The sequence below is a fragment of the Halichoeres trimaculatus genome, unplaced genomic scaffold, assembly GCF_033239565.1.
Source record: "Halichoeres trimaculatus isolate MK-OKI-2021-1 unplaced genomic scaffold, fHalTri1.1 fHalTri1_scaffold_24, whole genome shotgun sequence".
NCBI classification, from domain to species: Eukaryota; Metazoa; Chordata; class Actinopteri; order Labriformes; family Labridae; genus Halichoeres; species Halichoeres trimaculatus.
Window position 1 is genome coordinate 3,003,105 of NW_027437202.1, and position 17,427 is coordinate 3,020,531.

The following is a 17,427-nucleotide window of genomic DNA, read 5'->3' on the forward strand; positions in this document are numbered from 1 at the left end:
AGAGTCCCGTCCTGGAGAAGGCCTCAAACAAACCCAAAGATTCCTCCCCGGTCCTCCTCTGCACAGAGACTCTAGCGGACGGGAGCTTTGCAGGACTTCTGGAGAGCGACGCGGATGTGGAGCAGAGACAAAACGGCGTGGACTCTCAAGAGCAGCACAAGCACCGAGAAGCGCAGAGGTTCCCCTCGATGCGGCAGGCGTCTCTACCCGACGTCCCCGGCAGCTCGGGAACATCAGGGCTCCACCGGCCGGTTTCTGACCCGGGGCTTCCAGGAAAGTAGTCTCTGACTGACGCTCGTCTCTCCAAGCTTGACTCAGGGTCTAAGAACGAGACTGAATATGCAAAGGAAACAAACTGTAGACTCTCTTCCATTCCTTCCTCCCTTCCTTCCCTCCTTCCTTCCAGCTGTGTGACTCTAATGTATAAAGTCTATTTATACAGAGGTATTTATACACTATATTATTACTACGACCACATGTAAAGGCAGCACCTGCGTACAGTGTACATACTGGGAGAGAACACTGCCAGCGACACGAGGCACCGGATGTGCTTTTTCTACAGCAGATATGCATGTTTCTGTTCCTCTCCATCGCATGCCCTGCCCCCCCAACACCACCACACGAACACACCGTGGAGAAAAAAAAACCTACTTGAAACTGGAGGCATTAGTGTGCCTGCTGTAGACGTCTCAAAGAATCCACGTCCCACATAGCACAAGACGCTTTTGTCCCTCTTTGAGAGCAATAAAAAGGAAACTCTCTGGAGATGGTTTAGTACGAGAGACGTAGAAGTGCGTACGTCACATCAGTGGTGCAGTAGAGGTGGAGCCAGGTTTGCAGGTGTGATAGAAAGTTTGTGAAGACACTAAAGCAGAGGCAGTGATTGGTTAGTGTGACAAACTAAAGCGGAACGATGGCTCCAGCTAGTGGCACGTTTTGGTACTGCAGTGGACAGTTTTTGTAGAGTTTGGACATCCACCTTCTGAAGTTGGTTTCTGAGTAGCGTGTGTCAGGTCTTCCATGATGATAAAGTCCAGTTAAAGAGTAAAAACCCACAAAACAAGGAGAAAAAGAATGGATCCTTCTGAGCCAAGGACACGGCTCAGCCTCTGATAGCCTTAGCTTTGTAAGCCCGCTTTAGCCTTTACGAAAACGCCATGGCCTCCCCTTCTCTGCGGCAGAACCCCGCTCCTCCACCGTCACGTGTAAATGTCCTAACCAGTTTTTAGGCTGAACTGCATGTTGAGAAATGAAGTAGTCATCCTAGTTTTGTAAGCACTCCAGCTGGAGCTCATGTATTGCATGAAGACTGCACTGGTGTCAGTGAAGGTCCAGCACACAGCTCACTCAGTCACTCAGTCACTCACAGAGATGTAACGCTTAGACCTATTTTTCTAAGAAGTATTTAATTTTGGGTTATTTTTCTATGTAACTTATTAATTTTTTGAACCCCTCTGACGAAGGCTGCCGGCCAGGCGGACGACGTGAAGACGAACGCCTAGCCTCTCGATGTAGCAAAAGAGTTTGTCTTGATTCCAAAATGCACATAACGTTGTGAAGTTCTCCCCCTGGAGCAGACTGTGCTCTCCGGACTCTTTGATAAGCTTCCTTTCCTCGAGCGCACGCGTAGAACAGAAGTGGCTAACTCGAGTCGTCCACTGACCTTTGATGGGATTTGCAAACTTTTGCACAGAGAATTGAAAAAAAAAAGAAGACTTGCTGTACTGGATCTAAATGTCACTTTTGAAATCTAGTGCTGTTCACAATTGTTTTTATGCATTTTTTAAATGTTTGCCACTGTATTTTATACAATGCAACACTTAACAGCTAATTTGAATGTTTCTGTTCTGAACTGTATTTAAGGAAATGAACTATATTGTGTAAATATTATTGGGGGGAATGGGGAATTGTATAAATGAATAAACAATGCATACTGATGAAGCTGCGCGTGAGTTGTCATCGATGCACACAGGGATAGTCGGTCGGAGTATTTTATAGGCTATGTATTGTAAGGTGTGTGTATTTGTATTGTTTCGTATTCAGCAGATGTTGGCTGCAGGTGAACAGTTATTATAATAAATATGATCAGCTGTTATATAAGTTAGAGGTTTGACGCCACAAAGTGGTTTAATTATTTATCATTGATGTTATTTATTATATCACTAGATCCTAAATGTTGAGCACTGTAAATGTTTAGTGGCCTGTGTGATGAGAAAGTAGTACAGTTAGCTGGAGTGACCGGTTGAGGGCAGCAGAGCGCCGTTGGTGTAGTCGGTCCGTGTGGTTTGCGCATGCGCAGCCCGAAGAAGCGTTCCCGTGTGCTGCAACCGGAGCTGTTATGCTAACACAGTTAGCCAAACAAAGAGGTTTATCAGTAATTTTTATATTTTCCATCGTGATCATCGAATAAGACCCGTCTTCCGATTTCCTCAGGAATCCTCTGCAGGTAAGTTGACAAGTTTTCCGCGCAAGAATCCAAAGGTTACCTGTAAATGTTTGGTGCTCACGTGGCTAGCGTGAGTACGCGCGCTACAAAACATTGTGCTAACAGTGAAGGTGTAAAGATATAACCTTAATACATGCAGTGAATCCTAAATGACTCATTATATGAGCCTTTACTGAAGCCATTGCTGCTTTCGTGTGTGACCTCCGTAAAGGTGTGATTTTTTGTAAGAGTGTTGAGCACGGCAGCCATGTTTGTTGTTGTACAAGCTAGCTTTGAGTGAATTCAGCGACACAAACACGCTTGTCTTTTGTTTTCATAGACACCAAGATGATAAAGTGAAGCTTTTGCGCCTGTTTCTCCATGAGTCCCCTGAAGGTGAGTGAATATGTGGTGCTATGTGAGAATGCGAAGGTTGAAAGTTGAAATGTTTGGTGGCCACGTGGGGAAGGGGTTGTGCGCGTGCTGCAAACGTTTTCGTTAACGTGAATGTAAACTGTTCAAGTGGAGGCATCGACATCCGTACATCATGTGCAGTAAGTGGGGTTTTTGTGTAGGTTTGTGTTTGTTTTGCTGTGTTATTTCTTACAGTTGTGTGTTGTATGTTTTGCAGATGTCTGCAATGGACGGTGTGAGCTGAAACACGTCTACAGAGCGACCCCTACAGGTGAGTGTTCATTTATTTGAAGTTTGATTGGTGATTTAAGTGTAAAATGAAGTGAAGACTGATAATAAGTAATGGTTAAAGGCTTTGAATGTGTTTTGTGCAAGGTTAATAAAGAAGTGACATGTTGAGTGTTATTGGTACGTTAGCAAGCTAACATGAGATGACATGGGAAGAGAAGAGAGAAATAATCAGGGGCTGTTATATTATTTGGATGGGTTTTTTGCTTTGACATTTTTAAGAAGCAGTTGTAAGTGGTGCAGAAATAGTGTTTGAAGTGAAATGTGGCAGGAAGAAAAGGAAGAAGTATTAAGTGAAGATGAAACATAAATACACAAATGAACAATTGGAAGGGTGGTACATGGTACACTTGTAGTGACAAGGCAGAAGACAGCATTTGTCAGCAACGAAACAGTCAGTAGTTTACTGTTGTTGATTTGTTTTGTTTGTTGTTTCCTGCATTCTTCCTCACAGTTGTTTGTTGTATGTTTTGCAGATGTCTGCGCTGGACGGTGTGAGCTGAAACACGTCTACAGAGCGACCCCTACATGTAAGTATTTAATTTTTGTAAGTGTTTAAAAGTGTCTGTGTAAGTTGGTGTAATGATAATGTGTAGCATTGTTTTAGAAAGGAAACAGATGTCAATGAATGGTGGCTTGAGTGTAAAATGGACAGGTGAAGAATGTGAATAAATTAAGGTTGTAGGTTGTCGTGGTGTTTTCTACAAAGTGAATAAAGAAGTGACATATGAAGTATTTTTGGTTCATTCTAACAGGCTAACATGAAAAGACATGAATAAAGAAGGGTGAAGTAACTAGGGGGGTTATGTAATCGGCATTTCTTTTTAGTGGGATATTTGATATTTTAAGAAGTAGTTGTAAGTGGCACAAATGTGCAGATTTTTTAAATGTATTTATTTATGAACTTATGTATTTGTTTGTAATGAACCCACATACACATACAAAGTGAAATTCAGAAATGTCAAAATTACATCCAGACAGTAAGTTTAAGCTGAAGTTTAAGCCACAATAAATGATTTGAAGGGGAGTACATTGTGAAGTTATAGTGTCACGTCAGAGTAGAGCATTTCTTAATAAATTGAACAGTGAGTAGCTTACAATTGTGTTTTTTCTGTTTTGTTTTTATTCCCTCTCCTTTGGTGTTTCATCAGTGTGACGTTACTTTGCCAAGATGACTTTGAATTCTATGTATTGTTGCTGTAGCATTGGTATTTTCTATTTCTATAGTTTAGTCATTGTGGTAGTGAAGCAGATAGGGTTTTTTTGTTTCCCAATGTTCTCTTATGGATGTGTGATTTGTCCAGGAAAAAAAAGAGGTTAATGTGAAAAATGTTGTCTGTCCCTTATCTGAAAATCAGTTACAGCTATACACATTTGTTAAAGGAAAAAAGGGAAATGTGTTGATGAAAGTGAACCTTTAAGAGCAGAATTGTGGGGGAGACTAAGTTCTGTTTGTAGGTGATTTAATAATGTGTTATGTGAGTAAATCAGGGTCACGTTTTGCGATGGCTACACTGTTGTGTCCTTACAAGGTGTTTTAAAAGTGGACTTTATTTTTCCAAATGATAGACACAAGACTTGTTTATGAAATTATGTTATTTGTTGAATGTCTTATGAGGGATTACATTATATACTGATGATGAAGTGCAATGTGAATAAATGAAAACATAAAGTAAAAAGAAGGTTTTGGACATGTATGTGATGTGATGTGAGCAGGCACCATGAAGTACATGTTTGAGTCAGTTAATAGAGTTTTGCAGCCAACGCAGCTTTTTGCAAATTACATTATGGTATATATTTCCTTCACAAGTGGCCTGTTCCAAAGTAGGTTTTTCATTGCCTGGGTGATGTTAGTGGCTATGGGATTGGTTGTCCTTTTTCAGTGGCCATGTGAAACGGTGCTCGGTCATTGGTGGCAGATAAAGCAGCAACAATAGAAGGCTTGGGACATACAGTCTGTACAGAATTTGCTAAAAGTATCCCCAGAGAAGTGTTTGAGTAAGCCATCTACCATGGCCCCCTGTGGTCACATGTTGTAAAGATGAGAAATTGTGGTGCAACATCGTAAACAACATCATTTTGCTGCATTCTTCCTCACAGTTGTGTGTTGTATGTTTTGCAGATGTCTGCGCTGGACGGTGTGAGCTGAAACACGTCTACAGAGCGACCCCTACAGGTGAATGTCCAATAATTTGAAGTTTAAATGGTGACTTGGGTGTAAAATGAAGTGAAGACTGATAAGAAGTAATGGTTAAAGGCTTTGAAGGTGTATTGTGCAAGGTTAATAAATAAGTGACATGTTGAGTGTTATTGGTACATGTTAGCAAGCCAACATGAGATGACATGGAAAGAGAAGGGAGACATAATCAGGGGTTTGTTATGTAATTGGGATGCTGTTTTTAATGTGTTATCTGAGGAACGAAACAGTCAGTAGCTAACTGTGTTTTTTTGTTTTGTTTGTTGTTTCCTCCATTATTCCTCATAGTTGTGTTGTATGTTTTGCAGATGTCTGCGCTGGACGGTGTGAGCTGAAACATGTCTACAGAGCGACCCCTACAGGTGAGTGTTCATTTAATTCAAGTTTCAATCGAGACTTGAATGTAAAATGAAGTGGTGAAGACTGATACAAAGTAAAGGTCAAAGGCTTTGAAGGTGTATTGTGCAAGGTTAATAAAGACGTGACATGTTGAGTGTTATTGGTACGTGTTAGCAAGCTAACATGAGATGACATGGAAAAAGAAGGGAGAAATAATCAGGGGCTGTTATATTATTAGGATGCCTTTTTTGATTTGATACTTTAAGAAGCAGTTGTAAGTGGTGCAGAAATAGTGTTTGAAGTGAAATGTGGGAGACACAAACATTGATGTTTGAATTAATGAACACACATACCAACACAAGTGAAATGTTACACACAGACACTAAGAAAAGGAAAAAGTAATAAAAAATAAAAGTCTTGTTGGGTTTTTTTTCTTTGTTGTTTTTTTCATTAGTCCTCACAGTTGTGTGTTGTATGTTGTGCAGATGTCTGCGCTGGAGGGTGTGAGCTGAAACATGTCTACAGAGTGACTCCAACATGTGAGTATTTAATCTTTTTAAGTGTTTAAAAGTGTCTTTGTAAGTTGGTGTAATGATTTTGTGCAGCATTGGTTTAGAAAGGAAACAGATTTAAATCAATTTTGACTTGAATGTCAAATGAACAGTTGAAGACTGTGAATAAATGAAGGTTATAGGTTGTCATGGCGTGCTGTCGAAAGTGAATAAAGAAGTGACTTATAAAGTATTATTGGTACGTTTCAACAAGGTAACATGAAATGACTTGGAGAAGATGGGGAAAAGAACCAGGGGGTGTTATGTAATTAGCATTATGTTTGTAGTGGGATACTTCATACTTAAAGAAGTTGTAAGTGGTACAGACATGCAGACTGTTTTTACATCTGTACTTGGGAAGGGAATTTAATGAGCAAAATCTTTTCTCTGTGTTTTATCTGTAAATAATTTCTGGCAATAACAGTATTTTTTAAACCCAAAAGGGAAATGTTGAGTGAAATATGTGTTGATCAAAGTAAACATTTGTGAGCTGAATTTTGTGGGAGACTAATTTCTATTGTAAGGGGATTTTATAATGAGTTCTGTCAGTAAAGTCACATTTTCCAATTGGCTACACTGTTGTCTCCTTTCATGGGGTTTTAAAAGTAGACTTTATTTATCCAAGTGATAGACACAAAATTGGTATTGTATTTTTTTTTTTAATTGAACATGTGTAGAGGGATTACATTATATAGTGATGGTGAAGTGATTAAGTTTGGTATGCCTTCATGATCTGTAATCATTGACAAAACTAACCAGAGCTAAGGGGAATATTGAAACAGAAGTCCTCACAGTTGTGTGTTGTATGTTTTGCAGATGTCTGCGCTGGACGGTGTAAGCTGAAACACGTCTACAGAGCAACCCCTACAGGTGAGTGGTGTATTATTTGAAGTGTGTGAAGTTTTTGCAGACTGTGAATAAATAAAGGTTGTAGGGTGTCTTGGTGTTTTCTTCAAAGTGAATAAAGAAGTGTTTTATGAAGTGTTTATGGTTTGTGTTAACAAGCTAACATGAAGTGACATGAATAAAGAAGGGTGAAGTAACTAGGGGGGTTATGTAATTGGGATGGCTTTTGTAATGTGATATTAATAAAAAGTAGTTGTAAGTGGTACAGACGTGCAGAGTAAATGATTGATATATTTACTGATTGAGTTATTTGTTGTTAACACAGACATCAACCAAAATATATGACTTTAAGTTTTGCTTACAGATAATAAGAAAAGGTCAAAAGTAATTTCTGAAGCTTAAACATAAATTTACAAATAAATAAATAAATAGAAGGGGAGTACATGGTCAATGTTTATTAACAAGGCAGAAGTTTTCCAAAGAATGAAACAGTCAGTAGCTTTCATTTGTGTGTGCTCTTTTTTGTTTTGTGTCCTTCTCCTTTGGTGTTTCATCAGTCCTGTGAGGTAACTGTGCTACGGTGTGTGTGGTCCTTGTAGCATTGGTATGTCCTCAGTTGTTGATGGAATCTATGTAGTTTTTGAGGTGTGATTTAAAGGCTGGGAAGCTAGGTTTTTTGTTGTCCATATTTCAGTTTTGGATGTGGTGTTTAGTGTGGAAAAGAAGAAAACAATTTAGCGAAGTCTTGTTTCTGTCCCTTATCTGTAAAGCATGTGTTTGTGATGGAGTTATGGGGAGTGGATTGATGGGGATGAGTGGTATGAGTGTATCATGGGGCTGAGTGAGTGTATGAATGTTAGTACAGAAAGAAAGAGTGGGTCTGGGGGATGCAGTGATTGTAATTGTGAAATTGATTTGTCATGTGTGGGTTAGGGTTGTTGTTGTTTTAGAGGAAGAACAAAGTGAATTTGTGTTCAGTGTGTGTGTGTGTGTGTGTGTGTGTGTGTGTGTGTGTGTGTGTGTGTGTGTGTGTGTGTGTGTGTGTGTGTGTGTGTGTGTGTGTGTGTGTGTGTGCGCGTGTGCGCGTGTGTGCGTGCGTGCCAAGGTTGTAATAGTTAGGTGAAACGAAACAAAAAGTGAAATGTAAAACACATTGCAGTTAACTGTAACTAATAAGAACTAAAACAGAAACTTTAAGTGAAGTAAAACTTTATCTTGTGTTCACAAAAGTAGCTGAAATGATAGACTAAATGCCCTTAGTTTTAGTTGGTGACAATGTTAGGATTTAAAGTAATCAGACACATTTTCACTACCAATTTTACAACAGTTTTCGGCAGTTGTCTGTGCCGTATGGCACCATCATAGGGGCGTACTGAGATGTGCTTGTTTCCTGCACTGACTGGCTGTACGCTGTGCTGCAACAATATGTAGTGGAGCAATGAATCAGATCATCTGTAATAGTTTAATTGTATTTGGGTCTTCCTTTATTGTTACAGAGTCCAAATTTGTAACTATTGAAGCTCATATTATATTGTGTTATTGTGATATACTTAATGTTTATCTTGTTTATAATAAGCTTATATGATTGTCTTGTGTTTAAGGCAGCAGCCAACATTTTATTATCAGAGCAGGCTGAGCAGTGAGCACTGTGTTGGACAGGACACTAAACAGCATGGAGAAGTATTTACTCTGACCAAGGTTGTAATAGTTAACTGAAACGAAACTGAAAAGTAAAATGTAAAATACATTGCAGTTAACTCAAAGTAATAAAAACTAGAAAAGAAAAGTGAAAAGGTAGGTAAAGTAAAACTGTATCTTGTGTTCATAAAACTAACTGAAACTAACTAAATTGATAGACAAAATATCCTTAGTTATAGCATTTGACAATGTTAACAGCCTTTAGGGTTTAAATTAATCCGACACATTTTCCCAACCAATTTTAGAGAGTTTTAGGCAGTTGTCAGCGCCGCACAGCACCATCATAGCGGCGTATAGGGACGAGCTTGTTTACTGCACTGACTGGCTGTGCTGCGACCAAACGTAGTGGAGCAATGAATTAAAGCGTTTGTAGTAGTGTAATTGTTACAGAGTCCAAGTTTTTATTTATTGAAGCTCATATATATATATATATATATATATATATATATATATATTTTTTTTTTTTATAATGTATGTTAATATTATTTTTATGTAATTTATGTGAACATTATTTTATATAATTGTTGCTTATATTTTTTCATACTAAGTTGATATTGTTTTGTTGTGTTTAAGGCAGCAGCCAACATTTCGGTATCAGCATTGATTGAGCAGTGAGCACTATGTTGGACTTGAAAAATAAACAGTACGACAAAATATATACTCTGACCTTTTTGAATTGTGCAGCTGGTTAATAAGGTATGAAAAAAGTAAAACTAAGCCTTGTTGTAAAAATCAAAACTAAATAAAAACTAGAGTGCCTGCTCTAAAATGAATTTAAAGAAAACTGTAAGGGAAAATAAAATGTCAAAAGTAACTGAAACCAAACTATAACGACAAATCCAAAACTTTTTTAACCTTGACTCTGACCTTTGAATCCTGCACCTGACAAATAAGGTATGAAAAAAGTAAAAGTAAACAAAAACTAAAAGTCAGCATGGTTGTATAATTCCAAACTAAATAAAAACAAGAATGAGTGCTGTAAAAGTAATGTAAAGTGAACTGTAATGGTAAAAAATGTGAAAACTTAGTTGAACTAAAGTGTAATGAGAAATCCAAAACTATTATGACCTTGGTGTGTGCAGGGTGATGTAACAGTTGACCTCTTATCTGTCAACATCCAGACCCCTTTGTTTTTTGTTTTTTTGTTTTTTGTATTTGTCGTGTTTAATGAGTTTGATAAAGATTTATGAGTGAAACATTTCCAAAGCTTGGACCCTTTGAGGTTGTCTGGCAGATTCTGAGCGATGTAATTAAAAAATAACACTGTGATCATTTGTAGATGTAGATAGTGGAGAGGTCTCCATGAGTTTCTCTCTGAACATCCCCATATTTTGGAAGTTTTTTGATTTGTACCTGGGGGAAAAGCTGAGTCTTGTATTTGTCTGTAACTTCCTTGAATCCACTGAGTGAACCGTCCATTAAGCTTAAATCCATGTTGCTCGGGTGCCCTGAGAAGGGTGCAGAGTTATGCAGGGAGGCTTGTTTTATTTAGAGGCCACTGTATGATCCCTATTTGTTGCGTTTTCTTTGTTTGTATTGGAATTACAGGAGTAACAGGCTACTGCTTTGACTTGAAATAAAAGTGGAGTATAACAAGAAAAAGCTGTAAAAGTAGAATGTAAGTGAACATTGCTGTAGTGCACTGAAGTAATACTGTCCAGGCGTTTGTAGCTGTGTGTTTGATTAGAAAATGTGTAAAATGTTGCAGTGAGGTTGTTGAAGCAGAGGAGCAGCTAAAAGTAGAATTCCTGGAGTGAAGTAGAGGTTAGTTGTGGAAGTTGTAATTGAAATGTAAAGTAAAGTGGTTGTGGGTTGTCTTTGTCATTTGTAGTTATTGTTTTCTGTAAAGTGTAGGAAAAGGAACTGTCAAACCTTATCTTGTGTTGTTTGTTTTGTGCATATTTAGGATGCTGTTATATTTTGGCCATATTGGGCAGCCCTAAGAGGGAGTTTGTAAAAATCCTTCCCTTGGTGTTGAAATGCTAAGATTAGTGCTAATGTTAGTGCTAAGGTGTGTTTTGTGTTTTCGCTGCTCTGTGTGTTGCAGCAATAAGATAAATGATAGTGACTGTAATTGTTGTTTGTTTAGTCTGTGGCACGGTCCTGTGTATTGTAATTGTCCCAGAAATAGTTACATGTATTCCTAAACATGCGTTTATGCACTGACTATGTATTACCATAAGACAGTAGTGGTATAAATACAGATGAGGACAGTTTGTGAAATGAAGTTATTATTATAGTAAAAATGTGCTCCTTGCCATTTGGAGAGTGAATAAATTATTTGGTAATAATAATATTAATAATAAAAGTAGCAACAATAACAAAAGCAGTTATGATATTATAAACAGTAATGCTTAAATAAATGTAAAAAATAAATGGAGACATGAATATATGGGTAATTAGACACAAAGGGGAGAGGGAGGTTTGTGTGTGTGCTTGCTATTGCAAACAAAGAGATGAAATAAGAATGTAGCTGTATAAAGAGGTAGAGAAAACAATAAGGTATTGGGAAAGATGTACTTGTGAGGGATGTCCTTGCATTATGAAGTGATTCAGAAATTGTAAAAAAGGTGTGACATAGAATTGTTGAGGTTTTCCCTGTACGGTGTCTGTTAGTTTGTCTGATGGCAGAGTGTGGGAGGTGTCTTTAATCCATCGGTTAGTATGTGGTTTGTTAAAGTCTTTACAACTGAAAGCTGTTTTTGTTTGAGTTTGTTGAAGACATGAATGGATGAGCTTGTGCTTTGTTTTGTTTCTGGGGTACTTCAGGGGGTATGTGTAGTGGAGATGAGGGATGCACGATATTGGATTTTTGCCGATGTCCGATATATGGAAACCCCTTTTGGCCGATACCGATACCAATACCTATAATCACAAGTGTGTTTGTTTTTTTCACTGTGAAGAAAGCTAAGTCTTTCCTGTACTGGAATGTATATGTTACTCTTATTGTAATGGTGTTATTTTTTTAGGAAACACACATAAAACAAGACCAAAAAACATTTGATTTTACCATAAATAAGAAATGTATTATTTTTTCAAAGTCAAGACATTCAGCATTGAAATGCAGAAAAATAATGTCTGTAGATCACACGAACTTCAAATGTAGGATGCATTTTGAAACATAACCAAGTTGCATTTGATTATTTGAGAGCTACTGTAACAACCTGGTGACAGACACAGAGCTCTGCAGTGCAAATAAATAAAGTGCTACATTTTATTTAAGGAGCTTATTTTTCAGATGGTAAATAATAATAATCCTAACTGAATAGCGCCTCATCGTCTGTGGCTATGGGCAGAAATTTTCATATGTGCCGATACCGATAAACGTGTTTTTAAGCTTTTATCAGCCCATACCGATATTGTGCGGATAATATCGTGCATCCCTAGTGGAGATAATTCAGCCTTTGTGGGAACAGCAACACCACCTGTGGGTTCAGAGATGTTGAGAATATTCCTTTGGGTTTAGTGGATTTTTTGCCACGTGCATTTTGACAGGTGTAATGTTTGTCCTGAGTAGTCACTTATATATTATTGATCTGTGTTTAGTGTTTATGGATGCAGTTTGAGGGTGTCATTCTGCCTTTTTCCCATTGTTCAACAGTAGTATGTAGCTGTAGATGTTTGTTCCTGGCTGATTGGTAAGAATGTGAATTTTGTGTGAAAGTTAATCAGAGCATGCTGTCAAACATAGATAATTGGCTTCTGGCATGTTGGTGATTTACTACAAACTGCTAAATGCTAGAAAGCTGTACTGTGGTGTTGATGTGTGAACATCTGAGTGTACAGAGTATGAGCTGTAGGAAAGAAGTGTGTTGTTGGAAGGGTTATTGTTTGCATTATTTTTTGGAGTGACAGTAATGTACCTTCACTGAAAAGGTTTCCTGTTTTGTTGTGGCCTTAGATGAAGTGATTGAAACCCATATGTTGTGTCCTCGGTTTCAAATAAGCACAAAGAAGTGAGAGATGTAAAAGTAATATTTTGAGCCACGAGGGCACGGGCCTCCTACCCAAGGTTGTAATATTTAACTAAACAAAACTAAAGAGGAAAATTAAATTAGAAAATACATTGCAGTTAAGTCAAAGTAATATAAAGTAGCAAAGAAAACAAAACGATAAGTAAAGTAAAAGTGTATCTTGTGTTTACAAAAGTAACTGAAAGTGACCAAAATGAAAGAGAAATTGTTATAGTTTTGGATAGTATTAGTAGCCTTTAGGATTTAAATTATTGGGAAACATTTTCCCAAGCAGTTTTGCGACAGTTTTCAGCAGTGTTCAGCACCGTACGGCACCATCACAGCGACGTACTGGACGTGCTTGTTTACTGCACTGACTGGCTGTGCGGTGTGCTGCGATAAAACTTAGAGGAGCAATGAGTTAGAGCATCTGTAATAGTTTCATTTGATGTGAGTGTGACTTTATTGTTACAGAGTCCAAGTTTGTAATTGTTGAAGCTCATATTTTATTGTTTTATATAATTTTTTGTATTTATTAGTTTTATGTGAGTCATGTTAACATGATTTTATATAATTTATGTTTATATGAAGTTCATATTCTTTTCTTGTGTTTAAGGCAGCAGCCAACAGTTCAGTGTCAGCATTGACTGAGCAGTGAGCAGTATGTTGACGTGGAAAATAAACTGTATTTGAAAGTATTTACTTTGACCTTTTTCAATCCTGCACCTGGTTAATAAGGTATGCAAAAACTAAAAGTAAAGTAAAGTGAAACTAAGCCTTGTGGCAAAAATTAAAAGTAAATAAAAAAGTAGAATGTCCGCTCCCAAAGTATTTGAAAGTAAACTGTAATGGAAAAAGAAAATGTCAGAACTAAATGAAAGTAAACTGTAATGGGGTAAAAAAAAATGTGAAAACTAACTAAAAGTAAAGTGTAATGACAAATCCAAAAGTCTTTTAACCTTGCTCGTACCAAATTGTAATTGTATGTGGAAGAAAAGGGTTGTGTCTGTTTTTGTTAAGTGTGTTTGCTTGGGCTTAGTGAAGGTCTACGTGTATTGGCTTTTTGATTCCACCATTGTTGATGTGAACCCAGGTTGGGAGATTTCATATTAGGAGTTTTGATGTGGTCAGTAGAGGAAGTGAAGAGGGAGGCTGGGGTGTTTATTGGTCCAAGTGAATGGAGACGTGTGTTTGCATAGAGTAGAGAAAATGGATGTTGGTGGAGAAGTGATGTTGAGTGAAAGAGGTGAAGTAACCAGTGCAGAGTAGACCTTTAAATGATAATGTTGCACACAGTCATAGAGATAGGTTAATGTTAATGTTATGGTTTTTACAAGTGTATGTTAATAATAAAAATAATGGATTGATGTAGTGGTTTAACTGTAAAGAGTGAAGTGAGATCCTAAATAAGTAAATCCTTATGGAGCTCTATCAAACTATGTGTGGATTGTTGTATACTGTGTATGTTGTGTATTTTTTTGTAAATTTAGTAAATGATGAGTTGTCTGACGTCATCACTTAAATCACTTCCTCCTGTCTATGTTGGTGTGAGATCCCCCTCTAGTGTCCACTACAGAGTAATGTGTTTTTTTAATTTTTTGTCATGCTGTGTGTGTGTGTGTGTGTGTGTGTGTGTGTGTGTGTGTGTGTGTGTGTGTGTGTGTGTGTGTGTGTGTGTGTGTGTGTGTGTGTGTGATGTGGCTGAAATGATTTGTTAGATCCAGAGCAGTACTTTGTGGTGTGAGTGAGTGTACTGTTTTTGCTGAAGCAGTGTGTGGAGTACGCCATGTAAGGGTTCCAAATGTCATCAAGTTGTTTAGGGACAAAATGATGACAGTAACAATAGTAGTGTGGAATAAATATAAATAATAGTAATACTGCTAATAGTGATGATAGTAATAATCCAACAGAGCAAAAGTGGATGAGAAGTAATGCTTGAATAAATGCTGTGATGACTTGGATCCATGTTTTAGCCACTGGACATGTCCTTTGGGCTTGTTGATGTCACAACATAATGTAAGGATGGTAGCCTTAAAGAGCCTAAAGTTTATCTTATTTTATTTTTATCACCCCCCCCCACACACACACACCCCTACTGAATGTGTTGGAAGGCATGTTTGAATGTGCTGCTAATGGGTCAATGTGTAGCAGGTCTATGTATGTACATGTGCTCTGTGTTTCTGTCTCAGTCTGCGTCTCTCTGTCTGTCCCTCCCTCTCTCCCCCTCTCTCTCTCTCTCTCTGTCTGTCTGTCTGTCTCTCTCTCTCTCTCTCCCTCCCTCACTCTCCCTCTCTGTCTTTCTCTGTTTCTCTCTCTCTCTCTCTGTCTCATTGTCTCACTGTCTGTCTGTCTCTGTCTCTCTCTCACCCTCTCTGTGTTTCTCTCTCTCTCTCTCTCCCTCCCTCCCTCTCTGTGTGTTTCTCTGTCTCTCACTGTCTCTCTCTCTCTCTCTGTCTCCCTCTCTCTGTCCTTGTCTGTGTCTGTGTCTCTCACTGTCTGTCTCTCTGTCTGTCTCTGTCTCTCTCCCTCCCTGTCTGTCTTTGTCTCTGTGTCTGTCTCCCTCCCTCTCTCTGTCTCTCTCTCTGTCTCTCTCTCTGTGTCTGTGCCTCCCTCCCCCCCCCCTCTCTCCCTCCCTCTCTCTCTCTCTCTCTCTCTCTCTGTCTCTGTCTTTTCCTATGTCTTTGTGCATGGTGTGTAAAGGCCACTGAAGAGGTTAAGTTTAATGATGGTAACGCACTTTTGTCGTCCTCAGACATCAGCAGACAGCGTGCCAGAGGAGGAGGAGGAGCGGCCGAGGTTGGGGGACTGGAGCCAAGCGGAAGAAGTTTGGAGCAGAGGATGCAGCGTGTGACCTTAGGCCTGCGCATCACGACTGTGCGTGTGTTATTGACAATAAAGAGTGTGCGTGTCCTTTTGCTGCCTGTGAGTGTCACAGTCAATGTGCAGATAGGAGTGTTCATCATGGTGGCTTCCATCAAGGAGAAGTGAGGCTGATGGTGAGAGCACTAAGTGCTGTGTGTGAGCGTGAAATGTCAGTGTGTAGTTGTATTTGAAGGTGACACTCTTCTCCCTTAAGATAGTTGTAGTAAACCTTATTGTGTACATGCTGTCCCAGACAAAGTGTTGCAGTGTTGGTATTTTTGTGTGTGTGCTGAAATAAAGTGATAAAGATGAATGGTGGTTTGTGTTCAATTTAGTGGGGGGGGGGGGAAACAAAAACTTTATGATTTTGAGCAAGATTAAGCTATACCTTTAGTCTGGGAAGAGTACACATTAACAGGACAAGTAAAACGTGCATCAATGTATACCTAGTATATCCCTAATCATGTGAGGGGGGGTTGCCCCCGTACCATAGCCCCCCCCCCCCCCCGTGACGCGACCAAAAAATTTTTTTTTGCCAGGGGGTAAGTCCGAACCCCAAAAATACTTAGGCAAAATTTTGGGATTTTTTGGGGCCTCGCTCGAACTTTGAAAATGCTCAATCATTTCATCAAACACCGACCAAAAAAAAATTTGGGATAACACCTAAGTGTGACTACAAAAAAAAACTTTTCACCACCACACAACATATTTGGAAAAACCTAAGTCTTTGTAAACACAATTTCTCATTTTCAAACACCTAAGTTGGGTTTTCGCCAAAGTCCTTGACCTAACCACAGTACCAACACATCTTTGACAATCACCACAAACACAGGTAGCATTCAGTTCAAACATCTTTATTGAAAAATTCAAACAAAGCATCAACATTGCACCATCTCACATCCTGAAAAACAAACACAGTTCAACACTCTGCAACGCCGACTGGGCGCGTGCTCGACGCACGCACCGCGACACGTCGGGAAAAACGACAAACACCCACTGGAGGTTCTTCGAAGAGCGGCCGGGAAAAACCCGCCTTGCTGGGAGGTCTCTAGGGGGATAACGAGATCCCCAGCAAGGAAGCGGGCCCCCCGAGGCTACGAGACTTCAAAACTGCTGGGCAACACTGGGCTCAAGAGCGCCCGAGAGCGAGCGGACAACCGGACCTACTAGCCAACCCATCGGCTCTCCGTGCGGTGCTGGGCGGGGCGGGAGGGACAAAACCCGCTGCGAGTGTTGCTTCCTGGGAGCGGACACCGAGACCAACGCAACACTTCCACCGCTGGGACTACTTTGGAGAGCAATCGGACAACCGGAGCGACGTTGGCTTTGCTCTCTGCGCTCTGTGCGGGAGGGACACGACCCGCGACAGGTGTTGCTTTCTGGGAGCGCACACACCGGGACGACGGCAACACTGAGCCCACTGCCTTGCTTTGTCCCCTTCCGGGGCTTCTTCGAAGACCAAACGGACAACCGGACCGACACTGGCTTAGCTCTCTGCTCTCTGCGCTCTGTGCGGGAGGGATACTACCCCCGCGGTAAGTGTTGCATTCTGGGAGCGGACACACCGGGACGACCGCAACACTTGGCGCTAAGCCCACTTGCTCACTTTACGGAGCGTCTTCGAAAAAGCGAGGGGACAAACACCCAGCAGCTGAGGGAGCGGACACCGGGGCTACGAGACAACGGGAGACTTCACCCACTTCGACCAGGGGGTAAACTGTGAAGCTGCCAAGACTCTTGACAGCCACAACAGGTTTTACACCCTCCGACAAACCGAGACTACAGTGGGATCTGTCTCTTTGGGAGGCAGCGGCGGCAGCGGCAGCGGCAGCAGCAGCAGCAGCAGCAGCAGCA

General features: G+C 39.9%; 2 protein-coding genes across 5 annotated transcripts in view; both read left to right on the top strand.

The window, feature by feature from the left end:
• Window positions 1–1,928, top strand: part of LOC141785750 (voltage-gated inwardly rectifying potassium channel KCNH7-like) — a 48,769-nt gene extending 46,841 nt beyond the window's left edge. For all 4 annotated transcript variants that reach the window (XM_074664219.1, XM_074664220.1, XM_074664222.1 and 1 more), the window contains one exon: window positions 3–1,928. In XM_074664219.1, coding sequence (XP_074520320.1) covers window positions 3–281 — 279 coding nt within the window. In that variant the 3' untranslated portion in view covers window positions 282–1,928. The remainder of the gene's footprint in view (window positions 1–2) is intronic.
• On the top strand, window positions 1,158–15,878 carry LOC141786228 (uncharacterized). Its single transcript, XM_074664979.1, has 10 exons — window positions 1,158–1,205; window positions 2,412–2,446; window positions 2,766–2,821; window positions 3,057–3,110; window positions 3,604–3,657; window positions 5,250–5,303; window positions 5,633–5,686; window positions 6,149–6,202; window positions 7,031–7,084; window positions 15,464–15,878. The coding sequence occupies exons 1-10, from the start codon at window positions 1,158–1,160 to the stop codon at window positions 15,697–15,699; spliced, it is 699 nt and encodes a 232-aa protein (XP_074521080.1). The 3' UTR covers window positions 15,700–15,878.
• The last annotated feature ends 1,549 nt before the right edge of the window (window positions 15,879–17,427 follow it).

What these genes read in the sequence shown, in the direction of transcription:
- LOC141786228 (XM_074664979.1), top strand. Translation starts at nt 1,158, where the DNA reads ATGGCCTCCCCTTCTCTGCGGCAGAACCCCGCTCCTCCACCGTCACGT. An exon ending in CCGCTCCTCCACCGTCACGT is followed by an intron (nt 1,206 to 2,411) that starts GTAAATGTCCTA and finishes TCATCGAATAAG; the next exon opens with ACCCGTCTTCCGATTTCCTC. An exon ending in CTACAGAGCGACCCCTACAG is followed by an intron (nt 5,687 to 6,148) that starts GTGAGTGTTCAT and finishes TATGTTGTGCAG; the next exon opens with ATGTCTGCGCTGGAGGGTGT.